Source organism: Molothrus aeneus, chromosome 1, assembly GCF_037042795.1.
Source record: "Molothrus aeneus isolate 106 chromosome 1, BPBGC_Maene_1.0, whole genome shotgun sequence".
Lineage (NCBI taxonomy): Eukaryota > Metazoa > Chordata > Aves > Passeriformes > Icteridae > Molothrus > Molothrus aeneus.
Window position 1 is genome coordinate 55,556,652 of NC_089646.1, and position 19,503 is coordinate 55,576,154.

Here is a 19,503-nt window from a genome sequence, read left to right on the forward strand (position 1 = left end):
TTTCACAAATCCTGTAAATCTTGCCCCTCATGCATCAAGTGGACAATAGAAAAAGCTATTTCAGTTACTTCTACTGAGGTTACATGGAACACAAAAGCAATAAGAACTTCATTTCACTAGTAAGTCTTAAGCCATCTATGGTTTATCTCAGCCCTATCCCCTTGAACTCTATGAGGAAGCTTTAAGATAGTCAAATCACAGAATCATGTAGGTTGGAAAAGCACCTTGAGACCAACCATACACTTAACACTGCCAAATTCACCACTAAACAATGTTCCTAAGCACCACACCTACACATATTTTAAACATCAGCAGGGACGATGGCTCAGCCACTTCCTTGGGCAGCCCATTCCAATGCTTGACAAGCAAATCACCTTTTCCTTAGGTCTCTTTGAAATTGTGTCTGTTTAAGCACTTCTCAAGTGTGAGCTGAGTGAAACATAAAATAAAAATTAGAACTTCCAATGTAGTTTCAGTCATATCATTCAGCTGCATTTCTTCTGAAATCCAGTTTCTGCAACCGAAGCATTCCAAAAATCTATAATTTCTGTTGCTTGATTTCTGAAAGTAACTCAGTTTATGAGGGTTTACAGGCAAAAATCTTAAATCTAGACTAGTATTTCATTTTGGATCACAAAAAAGGCAAAATAGAATAACCAAAAAAAACCTTTGGGTTTGTTTATGGTATGTTTCATGTGTCTTCTGACACAGAAAAAATTTGCCTGTTGATATCATACTCCATGTCACTCAACTAAGTCATCAAAGCCTAAGTTTTAAAAATTATGTTTCTACCCTTGTACCTACTCTAAAAATTATTATTACAATTTTTAATCTGATACGGAATGTTCTTATAACCCAATGACCCCAGGGCTGGAGCACAATTCTGTGCTTACTGCTGGAGCAGTAGACAAACTAAAGCCATGACTAATTGCTATAGATAGATAATGAGATGATTGGGTCTTACAATTGAGAGATGAATATTGTGTGAAAATTAAGAAAAGCTTTATTATTGTATAATTATGTTAATGTCGTTTAGATGTCCTCTGTTCTCCCCATAGTTGCCTTTTCCATCTACTCTGTATTGTTGCCATCAGACAGCCTGGGTTGTCTAGGACAGGTAGAGAGAAGGCGAGCACATGTGCCCCTTACCTGGGGCAGTTGGGAATGGAAAAGCTTGTTGCTAAGGGGGTGCAACATGACAACACCTGACCCTCCAATCAAATTACAAGAAAGCAGTCTCCACCAATGAACGGCAAAGAAGAGCTGACTGACAGACTTTGGAAGGGGCCAGGGCTGGCTGATGCAACCCCCAGGGGTATAAAAGACAGAGCATCCATCTTGAAGATGAACCAGCGACATGGTAGGCAGCCACGAAGGCAGCTCCCAGCGCTGCAACTTTTTCCTTATTTAGTCCTTTTGTTGTATTTTTGTTAAGGCTTAATAAACCTTTTAAAATTTTCAAAGTGAGCAGTTGTCTCTCACTCTAATGTACTTTTCCTAAAAGCCTGTGTGGTACTTGCTGTGTTGATGGGACATGTAAAAAATCCTACTCTTGATTTCTACATATACTCAAGCACTGTGATGAGTGATTGTATCTGAATGGAAATTAGGTGCAATGACATTTTTTTTGTAAACAAGACATACAGCTACAAGAATGTTGCAGTGTGAAGCATTTTCCTGTTTTAGCTATCCCAGTCCCCCAGGTGTGCCAACCTCTCCTTTCCCCGCCCCCTTGCCTCCTTGCTAAGTGCTGTCCGTCAAGCTTAACATTCCAGCAAGGGCATCGTCTGGTTGGTGAAGTTCAAAAGATGCCCCTCAGCCCTGGGGTCATTGGCCCATCTAGGTGTCATTGTCCCCTGAGACTCCCCCCCTCCCACCTGGTTGGTGGCTCACCTATCCCTTCCCTCCCCCTGCCCCCGGGCTTAAAAGACACGGAGACCATGCAGTCGCTATTCTGTTGGGAGCTGTTACCAAGATTCAGAGATCTGTGACCATGGAATCAAACTCTGGATTAACCTTCCAGCAGAATCCGTCTCCTTTTCCTCTTCACCTCGCCTAAAGCCTTTCCATCAGGGGTAATAACTGAATTCCTGCTTGTCTGGACTTGTTCCAGTGCCTAGCCAGGGCATCATATAGCCAGCCAGGGGTGTCTCTGAGGTGAAAACACCACAGTTGCCGCCTCTGACCAAGCAGCAAGGGCCAGAAGAGCTCAGGCACGTTCTCCCCTGTAATATTGGGATTATATTCCAATACAAGAAGAGAAGGTAGGAGATATATCTCAAGATAATATTTAGTGCGTTGATACACATCATTACAATGTGCACACCCATACACACTAGTCCCCCAAATGCCAATGCAGTGTAACCCACACAAATTATCACAAACTATACCAGAGCTGTTCTGGCCTTAAATTTTCTGACATTGTCATCAGATGATTTTTTATTAACACTTCCACACACCAAACAAAACTTCTTAGGTAAAAATTTTTGCACATCACAGTTCAGTGCTGGTCACAGACACAAAAGGCAGCACGGTGTGCAAATTGATATTCTTCAGAAGTTTCAGAGTAGCGATCCTCAGAAACACCAACAAGTAGATTACTTTTAAAGTGTGCTAACAGGTAAAAATTTCTAAGCTGATCCAAACTGGCCCATTTTATACAGTGTAAACCAGAATCCAACAGTAGAGCTTAAACATGCAGACGCCAACTTCGCCAATAAGGTGGCCCTCTTATTCAGGGGTTGGACTAACATGATCTCCAGAAGTCCCTTCAAACTGTGACAATTTTGCAATTTCCCTCTCACACTTACTACTCACCACTCTGCATCCCCATATCATACTGCTCCTCATAAGAATTGAACTATTGAACATAAATGCATATGCTGTCACCAGAGACAATCAATGTAGGAATGAGCAATTACTCAAACAGAAACAACTTCCTTAGCATTCATAACAATTCCACCTCTGCCTCCTTCCCCACTCCCGAATCACAAGTAGCAGGGTATGAAAAATGTATGTTATAGCTGTCTTGTTATAGAGAAAGTGGCAGAGAAAGGATAGAGGATAGGAAACTATCATTTAAGTGGTCCTAAATTTGCACTGTGATGCCTGATCAGGAGATTAGAACAAAAATATTTGACTATCTAATCTAATTTCCCATCTTTCCGCAGGCTCAGGAATTTAATTTGATCACTAAGCTCTATAACTTTAAAAAAATCATATTGAAATTTAAGCAGTGCATCTCTTGATGTTTTCAGAACTGAAATAAGAAAAAACCCTCTTAATTTATGTAAAGCTTAAGGGTTTTGATACTGAAAAAAATCTCAAATTGTTCCATATTTCTACTTAAATTTGGTTATTTCAAACTTCTAGGTCTAACATCCTAGTAACTGCTTCCAAATTTAACCACTTACAGTATTTTCTCCCTGTGAAGGTAAATATACTTATTTAAATCATCTCAACCTCTCTCTTGAAAAATCAAAAAAATTCCTAAAACATTTTTCTAACTTTTTTTGTGGAAACGTTCTGTACAGGTTTTAAGTTACACAACATCAAAAAAAAAAATCAAACTCTGAAAATCAAATACAGTGTTCTAACACCAGCCTCAGTCAATGCTATTTACAGAAGTATAATCGTCACTACTACTCCAAGGATCAGGCTAGCCCTCTTTACCATAGCATTAAACCAAGGTCATGATATTCTATTCCAGTCTGACCCCTAAATCCTTTCCAGATTCACTGCTTCCTCACTGTCCCACACTATGTCTGCCATCATGATTCATATCCAAGTAATGCTTCTAATGCTCCTGTTTACCTTTGAATTCAAACATGTTTTGTCCAAAAAAGCAAGCACCTTTTTCTCCTGACATGCTGTAAGAGTTTAACATCTATCTGAAAAATAAAAGTAGATAGCTTTCATATGGCAAAAGAATTCAAGTGTTGTTCAAAGGAGTGAGAATTACATAAACTTTTGAACATGATGACCTCAAATACAGTAGCGCAGCTATGATAATGTATAACTGTTCTCCAAACAAGTACATGTGTTAAACTAGAAAAGCTTTGATTCCCACTAGAAATTGCTAATTTTATATGTTGTTATTTAAAGCAGAACTGCAGCTGGGGAATAACCCTTAACAGAAAAGCCCTAACTCTTCACAGTTTGCAACGGGCAACCCTTAATCACAGTCCATGTACCTTGAGGTAGGTTCTGGTTACCCATATACAGGTGAAACGTAACAGTTTTAAATAAAAACAATGGTAACATTTTCATTCACATAGTATTTGGTCACATTAAGAACAAGCGACTGCAAACTGAGAATATGAAAATAGGATCCTGTTTGCACAAGAGACAGCAAACATTTAATGTTACTGTAACAAAACTTTTTAAGGTAAAAATACATAAAGTTTAAAAATCAATAAAACTGATGTATATGACCATCTCATCCAAGAAAGCTGCCTGTGGCAAAATCTGTAATTCTATCTTCTCTATCATGTGTATTTCCTTCCTGTATGTTCAAGTTTTTGATAGGGAGGCAACAAAAGAGAAGTCATAGAATCTTATAAATTAAATATCCTAACACTTCTAATCTAAATCCACATACTGGAGCACTCCTTAGAGCTCTAAAACATAGTCATGTTTTTAAAAGCCACCTTGGAGTTCTACAATACAGTCAAATTTTTAAAAGCCACTGTCTTCCTATAATGCAAATTATGAAAAAGGCATCCATAAACTTGTTTGAACACACTTTGCCTCAATTTTTGAGCCACATTGGTTTAAGAATTCAGTGCAACCTAACTCAAAAGGTTCGTGTTATTGGGTTCTTTTTAGTAATTTAATGTCTAAATATATTTACTACATCACAAATTTCTTCCAGTGTTTTTATTAATGATAAGCACAATTTATATGTTATACTGATATGCAGAACAAAGTGTATTTAAACCCCTTGTAAATAAACCTCTTTACATAATGGATGATTCTAATATTGCATGCATCATCTATGTTATCAACATTGCTAAATCTTGGATTTTTCTTTACTTAGGCTGCTATTATCATCAAGCACAACTTACTTCTAATGAAAACACTGCAAAAGCTCTTTATAAATTCTTTAAAATATGGCTGGAAGCACAGGAACCTCCTATTTCAGTAAGAAAGATATTAGAACCATGGTATTGTCTTGTAAAGAGACTCACTTGGATTTGGCCCGTTTTCTTCAAAATCTTGCTCACTCATGATTAAGGAAAATTAAGTGGGTCTCCTCTGATGATTCTTCAGGTACCAAGAATTGAAAGAGGAAACTGACAGTTCCTTCCTCCCAGCTTAATGTAAGACCTCAAATCCTGTTTCTTACTAGCATTGGATTAATCCTGAAACAAGTCATTAAGACTTCAGGCAGCATGAGTGCACATGACAGGAACTACATGAGAGTCACAGAATTCACTGAAGATCATTAAGCTGAAGGATTTTTGTCAGCAATAAACACCCTGCTTAGTGATATGGGAAGGATCAAGTCACTGAAACATCCCATGTCTCCATCTAATAAGTATTTTAAAAGTTTTATTTCTATCAAATAAATTCATTTTAAAATATATCCACTAAACAGATCAGTAGAGATTAGCAACAAGTAGTATTAACCTATTCCAAAGACCTATCTACTATTAAAAAACCTTCTTTTACACACCAAAAGATATCTGTACGTATTAGCAGACCTTAAGCAAGTCAGTTAGTTTTTAAACATTGATTTTATGTAGAAATAGTTGGCATTTGTTCTACTTAAGATGTAGCAGATAAACACTTTAAAATATAGTTCTAGTAATTTTGTAAGCTCTTTTTAAAAACAAATATTTTTAATTTATAAAGGTTTCTTTTTAGACTGGCAGCATAATTTGTTAATTCTCTTTCAAATTACATATGTCACTGTTTTCTAGTTTATGCATTAATGTATTACACGTTTTAAACCAGCCTTAAACTCATAAAAAGTGTTTCAATTCTGTTAAATGGATGCCAGTGATAGGAACAGACTAGTTCCTGGGATCAAATCCTTGAATACCATCTAAAATCTACTTTTCTCTGATCATAATATCTATGCTGCAAGCATGGTCAATTGTGGCAGTTAAGGTTGAAGGGTTGACTGAAAATACACTAGACTTCTCCGTGAGATTAATTATCTTCCTCCATTGCACATATATACACACATACACACACACACACACACGTAACTGTGTCGACTATTCCCTGGTTTTCCAATAAGTAACATTTTACAGAAATTCACAGCATCCATGCTTCATTAGTTATATGATGGCTTCTTTGTAGATGATCAGGTTTGTTATTGCTATTCCTTGTATTTGAGGGTCTTCAATTTTAAAAGAATTTGCAGGAGTTAGTTCTCACATTAGTTTCTAAATAAGAAACTGCTGTGGAAAGGTAACTAATACTATGGGATGCTAAAAATACTAGCGATGTCTTGAAGCACCTGATACACAGAGCTGCTAAGGAACGAAAAGCTGATCAACTTTACAAAATATTTACAGGTCTATCTAGACAGTCACTACAACTATGTGTGAAAAAACCAAACAAAACACCCAAAACAAATCAAGCCCAGAATTTCTTATAAAACTTCATACCTTACTGTCTACACTCATATTTCCTTCTCCTCTTCAACCATTTACTATCTCCTGACTACCCTTTCTTTGTAGTCTATTATAAGCACATTAAAAGACACAGAAGACAGGCATATCTTCTTTCTGCTACTTTGTGAACATTTGAGTTAGCAGGCTGCACCCTTAACCATGTTAACTTGAAGTATTCTGCCTTTTCTGAAGTACTACTGTGACTAATGCTACAGTCCAGCCCCATAGGGAGTCACAAATGTCTTCTTCTCCTTTCACATACATCAAAGTATCATATAGTCAGAAAATATGAAGATATGGAATTTCAGATTATTAAGAAGGAGTGTAGATCATAGAACAAGAAGATCCCAGGTTACTCCTTTACCACATAGATGATTATCAGGTAAGAATGTGTGAAAGGGGATAAATGCACAAAATTGTGCACTAATTGGTAAGTGCCTTGCTAATAAAAATCAAAACTACTGTTGATCTAATGACTAGACAGCATACAACTGATTCCCTCAAAAAAAATGAGCAGAGTTTGATGGGACAGGTTTGTCAGGTTTTCATGTATTTGGTAGGTTGGGTTTTTTTTTTTTAAAAAGGTACTAGTGCAGTCAAGGAAAAACTACTTGGTTTTTAAGACAGACAATTCAATCAAAACTGATAACATGCTAGATTTCTAAACAACTGGAACAAAATAACATGCTGAGCTATATAGGCTAAAGATAAGTCAAATGGGAAGTTCCCATTCTCCTCTTTTTTATGTTCATCTCTGCTCTCAGCTTTACCCATCTCTCACCTTGACACAACCCTAGCCATTCTCACTTTTTGCAGTACTCACCTCAACCCCAAAATGATTTTTACCTCTCCAGCAGTTTACTTTACTCACAGTTTAGCATGCTGAACCAGATCAGTGAAGCGTCTGATGGTCAAGTGCAGGAAAAAGGAAGCAAACCCAGACACAGAGGAGGACAAGAAAAGAAATCATTTACTTTTTAGCCTTTTTCTCAAGGCTGGAGCAGTGAGAAGGGCAAGGAGTCCTTCTCTGAGCAGCAGGCTTTTAGATGGGCTTAACTACAGCAGCTATCAGAAGTACAAACATTTCAGAATTCTTTAGTTTTCAGAGGAATAACTCAAGAACAATTATTTTATTATACAGCATTAACTTAACAATTCCATACAATACCCAAAGCAACACTGAGTAGCACATCTTTCACTTCCCAAAACTCTCTGTCAGATGGTAGCATTTAATCTCTTCATGAGGTCAGAACTCTTCGCCTATAATTTATATACAAACCGATGCCTTCCCTTTTCAGTGTTTTGTCTCTACTTCCAATTTTACAAACACACAAGAAGAATCATATATAAATTCATCCCCTTGACTGATACAGATCCATAACAGTATTTAAATATATCTTGCAATTGTAACTACTAGTCCCCAAAACACTACCTAATCACATAATTTTTTTTTATTTATCTCTGGTCTTTAGGGTTGTGATAAACCACTGTGAAAGTAGCAGTTCCTCTCTTCCTCTCACCTTCCCAGGATTTAAAAATGTTCCAAGCCTTTCAGATACTTCATATAACTTCATATATACATGCAGTCTAACAAATCCTAACTTTGCCTGTAGGTATAGTCAGTATTTTAACATGCCACCTGTGTAAACACCATACACCATGCCTCTCAGACTAGCTCTTCTACCAAAAGAAAATTTGTCCAGATGAATGCTGTACTGCTAGTCATCCATCCAGTACAAACAGATGTCACAGAAACAAACTGTTGTTGTTTGTTGTCAGAAACAAACTGTTAAACTGTCACAGCTTATACTGCTTTGGTTTTTCTATTGCATTTAGTTCAGAAAAAGAGGCAGTTATTAGAACAACTAGTGATCGTTTGAATATACTAAGGGAAAGGCAACTATATGTATTGTATATCTTTAATGGGTTAGTAAGATTTTAGAGTAAAAAGCTTTGGAAGAAAATAACCCAACTGTATCAGCTTGGTGTTTTACTATATTAGCTTCCTAAAATTAAGTCTGTCAAATATCTGTGTTTATCTCTTTACATTCATATCCCACATCACACGGAATTAGCTTTATTTATCTGTCACCTGTACCACAAAAGTAAGATGCCTTTTACAAACCCCCATTTATTCACCTGTTATCATGTAACAAAGTTAATCCCCCCACCCAAACCTTTACAGAAGTATCGATTGTAACAAAGCATCCAGAATAAAGTTCAAGATGTGAACTAGCTCTCGAAGTGCTAGCAGAGATTCACACACCATACTTGGTATTGCTGCTGCAACACGCTTCGGAAAAAGGAAGTGTTAAGCGCCACAAGAATTACTGCTTTCCCAGCAGTGCCTTATCATGCAAGTGAAGAATCACTCATTTCCCCAGCAACGCTGGCAGAGAAATACTACTGCCCCTGCATAAGGGGTTATCCTGAGCAGACCCTCACTCACGATGCCCGAGCTCCACCTCCGGTTTGATTCTACTCCCCCAGGAAACTTCAGGAACGAGGCCTAGCAAGAAGCAAGGCTCCGAACGCGACGGCATCTCGTAGCAAACACCTACTTAACCCTAGACGCTATATCTGATGCAAAAGCACATGGCTGGACAAACACCTGGAGCAACGCAGGTAAAATTGTGCTCTTCTCCACAGTCTGAATCTTGCCTCTTAGCCGTCTCTCTAGTGTGCTCCAACAGCAGTTAGCCTTAAAGACAGCCTAATGGTTGGATTTGATGATCTGATCTTCAAGGTCTCTTCCAACCTAAACGATTGATTCTACGTATTTTCCCCGTTTGTTAAACCGCCGTGGGCGACGCTGTTTCCGCCCGCTTCCCGTCGCAGACGGGAGGCGGGCTGACCGCCCCACACCGCCCCGGGCAGGCGCCGCGCCCGACCGCGGGCTGCTCCGCTCCCCCGGCTGGAGCCGCCCATAAGTACTTCCTCTTTTCGGCCAGCGGCGCTGACTAATGGAAACAAAGAGAAACAGGCTCTCAGCCACCCCAGGCGCCAGACTTTCGCCCTTCCCCGAAGCGCATTTCTACACCTGGACAGGTAGCCCGGCATCGCTCGCTGCAGAGAGGCGATGCGGCCCCACCACAGTATTCGGGGACTCTCTCGGCCCTTCGGCCCGCCACAGACCCGCTCCTCCGCACGCAAAGAACCGACGCTCTCTTTAGGCGTTGACCACCGGCGCTTCACCACTCTCTCACCAGTGCCCCGGTCTCTCTCGTCGCCTTCATCTTCCTCGTCTCGCTGCTGCCCATCCCGCTGCCGCTCTTCGCCCTGCGCCTCCACCGGCACCACCGTGAAGCTCGTCGGCATGCTGCAGACGGCCACAGACCCGCTGGCGCCTCCTCCTAGGGCAGCGGGCAGGGTGAGCCGGGCGCTGCCGCCTCCCTCACGTGAGAGCCATTTCCTAACGCAGCGGGCGGGCGGTGGCCGGCAGCGCGCCACTTCCCCCTCACCGCTCGCCTGATGGCGCTGCGGCCGTAACTCCGAAGGGAGGGGCACGGGCCCTGGGGCATCCCCTCTTCCTCAAACCTTGGTTTACAGTTACCCTTGCAGCGCTAAGACCAGTAGGCTACTGCTCCTCTGATCCCACCGGACAGAAATTGCTTTCCAAACGAAACCAGAGCCAGGCTGTAGGACCTTAATCCTCCAGATCACTGAAGGGATGAGAGTATCCAAAAGGCCTAAGCAGGGGATTTATGATCACCTTTTGGACAAGTGGAGAAAATTCACTGTGTGCCTTTGGACTACCAGGACATAAAGATGGCTCCCAGAAATCTGCTTTTCTACACAGCAGCCATGCAGTAGACAGGTGAAGGTCCTGGGATTCAGGCCGGAGTCAGCATTTAAACTCTGACCAGCAGTGACGCAGATTTAGAGAGTCAGTGGATGAGCAGTGTATCAAATTAAATATTAATGATGTAGCACTAGTGATGGGATATAGCTCTTGGTTACCTCCAACTTCCATCTCAAAGGAGGTCGTAGCATCTCCACTCCAAAAGTAGAGAAAACAGATTTAAAAGCCAAGGGCATTTTTCTTGTTTCTTGTTCTTCTAGCAAAGTGCTAGAATAAACCAGAAAGACTATTTATTCAGTCTGTATCTGTGTCTTTTGGAAGAGGACTGGTAGTTTTGTGGCTCCTATACTTCATTGGAATGGAAGATGTATATGTGACACTGCAGTCTGTCCCACAGCATAAAGGCCTTCAGAGAAGGGAGTAGGCAAATTATTCTGGCCATCAAAAGTGGCAGTGAGCTGGCAGATGTGAAGATGATTGGTTTGAAAAACAGCATTTACTGAATCAGATTTCAGTGAAAAACAGATTTCCCTGAAAAACAGAATTCACAATCCCTCCTCTTTGTTTTTCTTACTGTATTTGGCTTGAGATACAACTTATGTACTTCTACACTTTTGGCATACTGATACTTTTCATAGATCTTAAATGCCTTGTTTTCATCATCTTTTTCTTTTGTCAATACCATAATTTTCTGCTTTCGTCCTGTGGTTCCCAACTTTGGATTGGTGGATACTGTCATTATTTGCATGTTTTGGGCTACATAAGTGATTAATTGAATAAAGCATGAGATCAAACATGAAGAAAGATTAGACCTGTTATTCCGCATAGCAATACAAATCCAGCCCTCTTCCACCAGGATATTCCAAAAAAAATCTTCCAACCGTCCTTTATTCATTATAGATTCCCATTTTTGGGAATCTGGCACATGGGCTTTTTTCCAGATGTTTCTGGCTATATCCAAAACTGCATCCCCAATATCATCAATTTGTAGACAGCAATCAGATGTGTTAAACCCCCCCCCCCTTCTGCTAACAAATAGTCTAGTGCTAACCGGTTTTGATGCACTGCAGCTCTGGTTTGCTTTTGCTGTTTGACTATTCATTCCATGGCCCCTGCTGTTTCATTAGGTATGATTTCTGCAACTGCTTGTAGTCTTATGATGCAATTCAACATATAAATTGGGGTTCAATATCTCCAACTCCCATCTTGTGCCCAGGTAGGTGGACCCTATGTCTGTATTATCCATTCAGGTGGCCAGTCTTCATCACCCCACTTTTGGTATCCCCCAATTTCTCCAATTAGTTCTCTCTTCTTTCTTTTTAAGGCATCATACACCAGTATTCCCAGATCACCTCCATCTTGGCTTGGCAACAGGAAAAATCCTGGTTGTATAATTCCCAGGCTAAAACTTCCTTTCCATAGGAGAGGAAGTTCTGAATAAGCCCTTTTTCCACATATCCAAAATAAGCCATCTGGTGCTTTCCATTATTTGTTCCTTTGGTAATTCATATTTTCCCAAAATTTGGATATTTCAGGAATCCCATAATAGGGATTTTTCCCAGAGTCATTGCACTGGAAAAGTTTAATTTCTTTTTCATATTTACAATTCCTTTTCCTTTCCTGAGTCCAATATTAGGATATTGGCCCAGGGATCCACCATGTGAAAGTTCCATTATATACTTTAACAATTTTATAAAAGGTCTGTCCTTTTCTGAAAATTCTCTTCCCATAGGCCAGAGGCACTCCTCTCCAATTATGTCTGAACTTAATATCCACCCCTCTGTCTGATTTTCCCCTTTTATTTTGGATCTGTTCCATTTGAGAAGTTCAGCTGGGCCTAGGCTACTACCCTTCCATGGCCATTCTTTGGATATTAAAGCTCCTCCACAAACCCAGCAGCTGCTAACATTTAGCTCCCTGCTGATCCTTTCTCCCAGATCTACAAAGAAGTTTTCCCCTAACTTTGGTATTTCTATTTCATTTTCCAGTTGTTCTCTGAGTTTTGCATATAAACCTCCATGCGGAGTTGGCTTCAGAGTGGTGGGTTGCTGTGTCTGTTTTCTTTGTTTTGTTTATCCTTATTCGTTCCTGTATTAAATCTTGTATCAAATCTTGTTCCTTTTTCTATTCTCGGATTTGACTCATGGGGAAACAAACCCATTTGTGTCCTCGTGGGCAAAATGACCCTACAGTTTTGGTAACTTTATACATTTGGGAATTTTGTATGTAGGTGTCTACTTGAGAGGAGTTACAGCAGTGGTGACTAATGAAGGTATGAAAGCTAAAGTAAGAGCCTTGGGTTTTGCCATGGTATAGTGGTCTGTAGCATTTGTGGCAGGGATCATCTGGATTCCCAAAGGTGACATGATTAATAAGGAGTAACAGAAGCCCAGTATAATGTGTACCCCCACCTGCCATGACTGATGAGGTTGCTGGCCACAGCATGTGGACATGAGTGGTGGCAAGTATAGTGGTTAATCTGGTCTTGCCTTCTGGTCTCCTTATCCTAAAATTACCTATGTAACCTGCTTTTCTCATTTTGTGATTCTCTGTAGTTCCTTACATAGTCAGCCCTTATTAAGTTCACTCTCAGAATAGGGTCTTATTATCTCCCCATCATATAGAGTGGTTGCCTGCATTTAAAATATGGTCTCTGTTTTTGATTTAGTACCTCCCATTCAGCTTCTAATAGCTCGTGAATATCAGGGATCATCCACTCAACCCCACAACAAAGTGTTAGAATTGGTACCTGGCCTCGATTAGTGCTGGAACTTTTCCCTTTATCTTGACAAATTTTGTTACATGCTTGCTGTCTGAGTGAGCTACAGTGCCAGAGCTGGCCACAGTTTTCACACTGACATTGTACCCAACTTGAGTGTCTCATTCCAGGGTGCTTTAAGCCAGGTATGTGATCAAGAATAAATCTGGGAGGTGTCTCAGCAGAAAAGGCTAATAGTTGTTCTTTCTGCACATCACAGGCAAAAGCAAAAACTCTAGGCTCACCTATGGACCCGGTGTTTGTTAGTTTGCATATACCTGATACCCCTGATTGGGGAGGTAGCAAACCACCGCCCCAGAGTTTGGAAACCTTCTGGCCTTTGGGGATACAAAAGAATCAATAAAGCTCACGGGGAAACATTGCAGTACCTCTTCTAGGGCTCGTCCAAATAAATTAGGGGATTCAGTAAATCCTTGGGGCAATTTAGTCCATCTGAATTTTTGCTCTCTCCCTGTATCAGGATCTTCCCATTCGAAAGCAAATATATCTCTGCTTTCCTCTGCAAAGGGACAGGCCCAAAAGGCATCTTTGAGATCTATCACACTGAAGCATCAGTGTGATGGAGGAATTCTACTTAACAGTGTATAGGGATTTGGTACTACTGCATATCATTCTATAGTTCTTTTGTTTATTTCTCTCAGGTCTTAGATGAGTCTCTATGTCCCTTTTAATTTTTTTACCTAATAATATGGGGGTATTGTGGGGAGACATGCACGGCTCCAAAGATTCATCTTTGATTAATTAATGATTTACAGTTTTCAACCCTTTTCTTGCTTTGAGAGAGAGAGGATATTGCAGTATCCTTTGTTGTGGTTACACTACTATAGGTGTATATATAGATAGGAGTTGTGTTTAACTTACCCTTATTTCCAGGTTTGGCCCAAACTACTTCAATTTGCTTTTCATCTTCTTTTAACCTGAGGAATTTAACTACCATTTTATCTCCCTCTGGAAGGATTCCTATGCCTAACTGTAGTTGCAACCCCCTTCCCAGCAGATTACATCCTGCCCCTGGTACAAATAAAACATCCCCCATTCCTATCTTGTTGGTTCCTTCAAATATCATGTTTTATGACTGGCACTCTAAATCCTTCCCCTTTTGCCCCTACTACTTGAACTGTATCTTGGCTTTTCTCTCTGTTGGGGTTTTACACACACATGTCCTCTCTGCCCCTGTATCCACTAAAAACTTGAATTCCTCCTCCTGGGGGCCTACTTTTAAAGTTATTAAGGGCTCCTGTTGATATTTTGCCCCCAGGAGATAGAGGCCTCGACCCCCCTATTTGCCTGTTTCTTGAACCTCGTTGAAAACTTTCAGATCCTTTTCTCTCTGTGGGCAGTTTCATCCTTAGTGTCCGATTTTCTTGCAAAAATGGCAGATTGAGCCCTGATTATTAAATTCCCCTTCTTCCCTTGTAGGGCCTCTCTCTAAGGGAGCTCTATTCCCCTTAATTTCCTCCCAGCCCCCTTGCTGTGGCCTGACTGGGGCCTCACCTCCCTATAGGAGTGAGTCTTTGCCCAGTGGTTTCCTTCAGCAATAGCAGCTGCCATTAGCTTAGCCTTTGCCTTTTCTTTCTCTTCATCTCTTCGTACCTCTTTAGCAGGTCATTCAACCCTCTGTCTTGCCAATCCTCTAATCCTTCTAGCTTCTTTTTTTATATCCGGCCAAGCATATGTGTCAAAGGTCACTTTTAGCAGTGTTTGTCCCACATCTGTATCAGTATCCATTCTTGAGTACTGCCTCATATTCCTTTTTAACCTCTCCAGCCCTTCAGTTGGGGTTTCATCTTTTTTTTGTTGCTCTGCAAACGCTGTGTGGGCATTCTGATTACGGGGAACTGTTTCCCTAATTCCTCTGATAATCAATGTTCTGTATTCTTCCATGTTTTGCCTTCCCCTGGGGTCATTATGGTCCCACATCCTGCACTGTAGACTGTAGTCGCATTTTATCCTCCCCAGGGGGTCTGTTGACGCGTTCCCTCTCCCATATTCACATACCAGCAGCTCAAATCATCTGTCTTTTTTCAAATGTAAACAAAAGGTTTAGTATAGAATTAATTTCTTCCCAAGTATAAATATTAGGCCCTAAAAACTGGTCTACTTGTTCTGGTAATCCAATAGGGTCTTCAAATAGACCTCTCAATTCCTTTTTGAATGCTCTTACTTTGAAGGAATTGAGTGGGACTGTGACAAACCCAATGCCCCCTTGTGCCCCTCCCAGTGGAACTTCCTAGAAGGGGCATAGTGATGCTGCTTGGTCTTCCCTTTTTAATTCCTCCTGTTGAGCAGCTCTTCCCCAGGTATTCTGACTAGGCCTGTCAGGGGGCTGAGGGGGTTCATTGGGTGCTGGCAGATATGGGGGGGAAGACAGTCTAAGGGGTCCCTCTTTTTTGTCTTCTTCTAATTTAAACACCTTCACTTCTCCCAGAGTGTTTACCTTCCCCGAGCAAGCGCATAATCCTTTTCTCCTTGCCTGACACCTTTCTTGTCATTTACATAAGTATTTAAGGCTTGGCATATTTCCCTTTCAAAAGACCCATGTAGGGGCCAGAATAAATGGTCTGATCTTATCTCTTCTTTAGTTCACTAAATCATACAATAATGTATCATTTTGATCTTATTGTTATTCTTTGTGTCAGGGTTCTGCTTCCACTGTGCCAACTTTATACCAAGGGGACTATGGGGAGGTATATCCATGGGTGCTTTCTTTTTGCTTGCTTTGTGTTCCATTCTGTTTCATTTGTCCCAGCACCTCCCACACCACCCTGGTGGCCTATCTTCTTTCTTAGCTTCCAAGTGAATCTAACTACACACTCTTTACAGTTTTTTTTTCCCCAGTTCTCCTCGGATTTAATCCAAATCCTGGGAAATAAATACTGTCTTTCACACACTACTTTGATGATCTTTGCCTGTTGTGACTCAGCTTCTGCTTCACTCCAGGCTTCTCTTATCCTTAGGCTACCCACTTCTTCATGTCCTACAGAAATTATGACCTGAGATCTGGTACTCAATTCTGCCCTATGGCACTCCTGACAGCAGGCACTCCTGCGAGAGGCAGTACAATGCCACCTCTTATGACAAGTTTTACACTCACACAAGACCCAAGGTTCACACCCAGGTCCACAATTCAAACACAAAATTACACTTATACAAACAACACAAAAATTTTATTATAAAACAATACAATGAGCACTCTGCCTTTCTGCAGCAAGTCACACAAAATGAGGGACATACACATACATCTCACACACATTTACACCATAATAAAGTATTCTTCTTGTTGAGTTAGGTTCTGATATTCCTGTACCAATGCTTATTAGTTATACAATGCCCTTTTCTTAAAAATTGTCTTCAACCCTTCTAAGATTCCCCCAACTTAAAACTTTTTATAAAAACCCAACACATAAACAAACTCCAAAGGTCCTGCTACAAGGTTCTCAAAAGCCTTGTTGTCAACCAGACCTAATCAATTTCTCAATCTCTCAGGCAGTGTTTCGCTACTTAGCAGTAAACACTCCAGATCAGCCAAATTAGTCATGTCTCAAGAATATATTGGGGCCTAGGCCCTGCCCCTTGCCATTGAAGGCTCTATGTTAACCTTTTAACTCTCCTAACGCCCATTATAACCTAGATTCCTATAGACTGTCAGACATGGGTCAAGTGGAGCACTACCTTGGAATTAGGATTTCTGCAGTCAAAATTACAGGCAATCCCTCTCCTCTTCAATTCCTTAATCCCCGTTTTAACTGCAAAATGGCTAAAGTTCCCCTTACTCCAGATTCTCACTCAGCCTCCAACATTCACATTGTCTTGTTACAGGCCGGGCCCCTCGTGGGGGGACAGAAATGCAGTTAAAAAGATTTTGCTCTCACATGGCAGATCGGGGACTGCCCTGTCCATGTCTCATGCACACGCACCCAGACTCCCAGATTTTTCACGATCCCCTTTTTGTGATATACTCACCCACCTAGGTTCTTCATGCACCAGTTTAGGAATTGATGCGATTTCTTAGAGAGTTTTACTCCCCTTTCTCTTTCTGTCCTTTTTATCCTACCAACTGAGGGTTAACCTGCAGTCTCTCATAGCAGCAGGAAAAGCCCAGGTGGGCCGCTGTAATTTTAAGCAGGGTGCCTCCTGCCTGGGACCCCCGGAGCCATGGAGACTTGAGGTATATCTCAGTGAAACCTCCAAATTGTGAAAACCAGAATTCACTGCTTAGAATTTTTAAAAGTTTAATAATAGGATAAAAAAGGACAAATTTTCAGCACTGGGATGCTCCTAGCCAACAGCCAAACAACACATCAGTGTATACAGACAATGTTGTCTTTATACTGTTACATTGCTGAGATACATGTATATTCATGTATTTCCTACCTTATTCAAACATTCTTGTGAACTTTCTGATGTGTTGGGAACTCCTTTGTTTGACTTCTTCACACTCCAGCTTATCTGTATGACATCCTGTGTGTCAGGTCAATATATTATATTTCTTCTTGTGTCTCCATCCTGCTGTTTCACATCCTCTGATAGGGATTTAGTATGTCCTCCTTAAATTTAACATGGTATTCACTAATTGTCCTCCGGTGCTCTGGTTTGTGTCATGGTTATCTTATCACTTGGACATGTTGGTCAGTAGATAGCCTTACACTATTTTTAGTTACACAAAAGCCTTTTTTTTACATCTTATGTTTTACTAAGGTCCAAAACATAATATATTCACCGCACTATTATTTCCATAAGTGATACATAGATATTATATTCGTTACACTACTATTTCTATGAGGAACACAGTGCATACTTAAGCTGATAGATTATACTAATTGATAGATTATATTAACAAGCAGTTAAAAAGAGTTATAATTGATAGTATTTCTAAATACTTATAATCGCTAAGAACATGCATAAGCTAATACATAAATGTGAAAGCCAATATTATCTGGTAATTTTTCACAGTTGGGCAGCAAGAAAAGGGCATGGAGAGATGCATTGTAACATTTTGATATGTGGTAATGGGCTTTCCATTCAAATCATGGTGTCACTACAGTAACAAGAATAGAGTCTGCATGAACAAAAGAATTTCTTCATCCTCCCTCAGCCTTTTTCCAAGCTTAAAAAAGCAACTAGAATAGTTTCATTGCTAATGACAGCAGATCTCCAATATTAATGTTATCTGCAGAGGTAAGGATGTTTTGGGGCACTTTTAATGTTAAAGTTCATTTTAACTGAAAACACAGAGCTCTGCACCATTACCATCTTCCTGTTTGGAAAGATAGGAATGCAGCAGGACAGCACCAATTCAAACAGAAATATCCAGATGGACCTTTAGAAGTCATTCCTCTTGTTAACAAAAATGGATTTTGGTGAACATTCTACAACATGCCCCAAAAAGAAACTAAAAACTGGAGCACATGAAGATCTGTATAGGAAACTAGTTTATATACCAAGAATAGTAAAGGGATAAAATTAATGCTAACAATAAGGTTGTGATTTAAAACAAGACATCTGTCTAAGGAAGTTAATGATGTCACAAAAACACCAATACCTTAAAAACCTGTACTGTCTTTGATGTTAGCAAGATATTAGAAGTAAATCACTAGAAAGAAAAAAATATATTTATTGTTACAGATAAATGTAAAGTCAGAAATAGCAAAGCAGGAAAGAAGAATGCTTAACAGTCTATATGAGTGAAAAAAATCACTAATGTTTACAAATTTTCACATCATCAGGACTAATGCAGTTTAGGCATGAACAAACTGAAAATAAACTAGCCATTGACTTCTTGGACTCAGGAATGTTGCATTTTTAGAAACCTCAGAGTCTTTAGAAATCTTGGGAAATAGGGAAAATTCCAAGAGAGGGAATGACTGGCCTTGTCAATATTGAGTCTTCAATACTTAAAAAGGATGAAAAAGAGTGGCTGAAGAAAGTTGAGGTAACTCGCTTACTGATCATTTTGTTTTGAGGAAAGATGATAATGATCTGTATATTTTGGGGACAAGATAATGTGTCCGAACAGTTAAAGTGTTACAGTCCACATAAGAAATAGTCAAGGCATGTGATTTGGTACCAACGGAAAATTGGTTGGAAATTTCTATGGAATTAACTGCATAGACTTCCTATGTATTTCAAAACTGCTTTCTGAAAGATCTCAAGCTGTTAGCAGAAGCAGAAAAAACATAAAAGACAGGGAGCAAGGAAGGTTAGGATTAGGATTTCCTCAGACCCATTTTTCATCAGCCATTTAGATTTTCTAGTAAAGTCTGTAGTTCACAAATGATTGCAGTATGTAATGGCAG

At 40.1% G+C, this 19,503-nt stretch overlaps 1 protein-coding gene across 3 annotated transcripts in view; it reads right to left on the reverse strand.

The window, feature by feature from the left end:
- The window catches only part of SLC12A7 (solute carrier family 12 member 7), a 79,593-nt gene extending 69,515 nt beyond the window's left edge, over positions 1 to 10,078 (reverse strand). The window contains exon 1 of one of the 3 annotated variants that reach the window (XM_066557472.1): positions 9,833 to 10,078. In XM_066557472.1, the coding sequence (XP_066413569.1) occupies positions 9,833 to 9,944 (112 nt within the window). In that variant the 5' untranslated portion in view covers positions 9,945 to 10,078. Of the gene's footprint in view, positions 1 to 9,237; positions 9,780 to 9,832 lie in introns of those variants that run through there. The other 2 variants (XM_066557481.1, XM_066557491.1) reach the window with 2 other exon arrangements.
- Between the last annotated feature and the right edge of the window lie 9,425 nt (positions 10,079 to 19,503).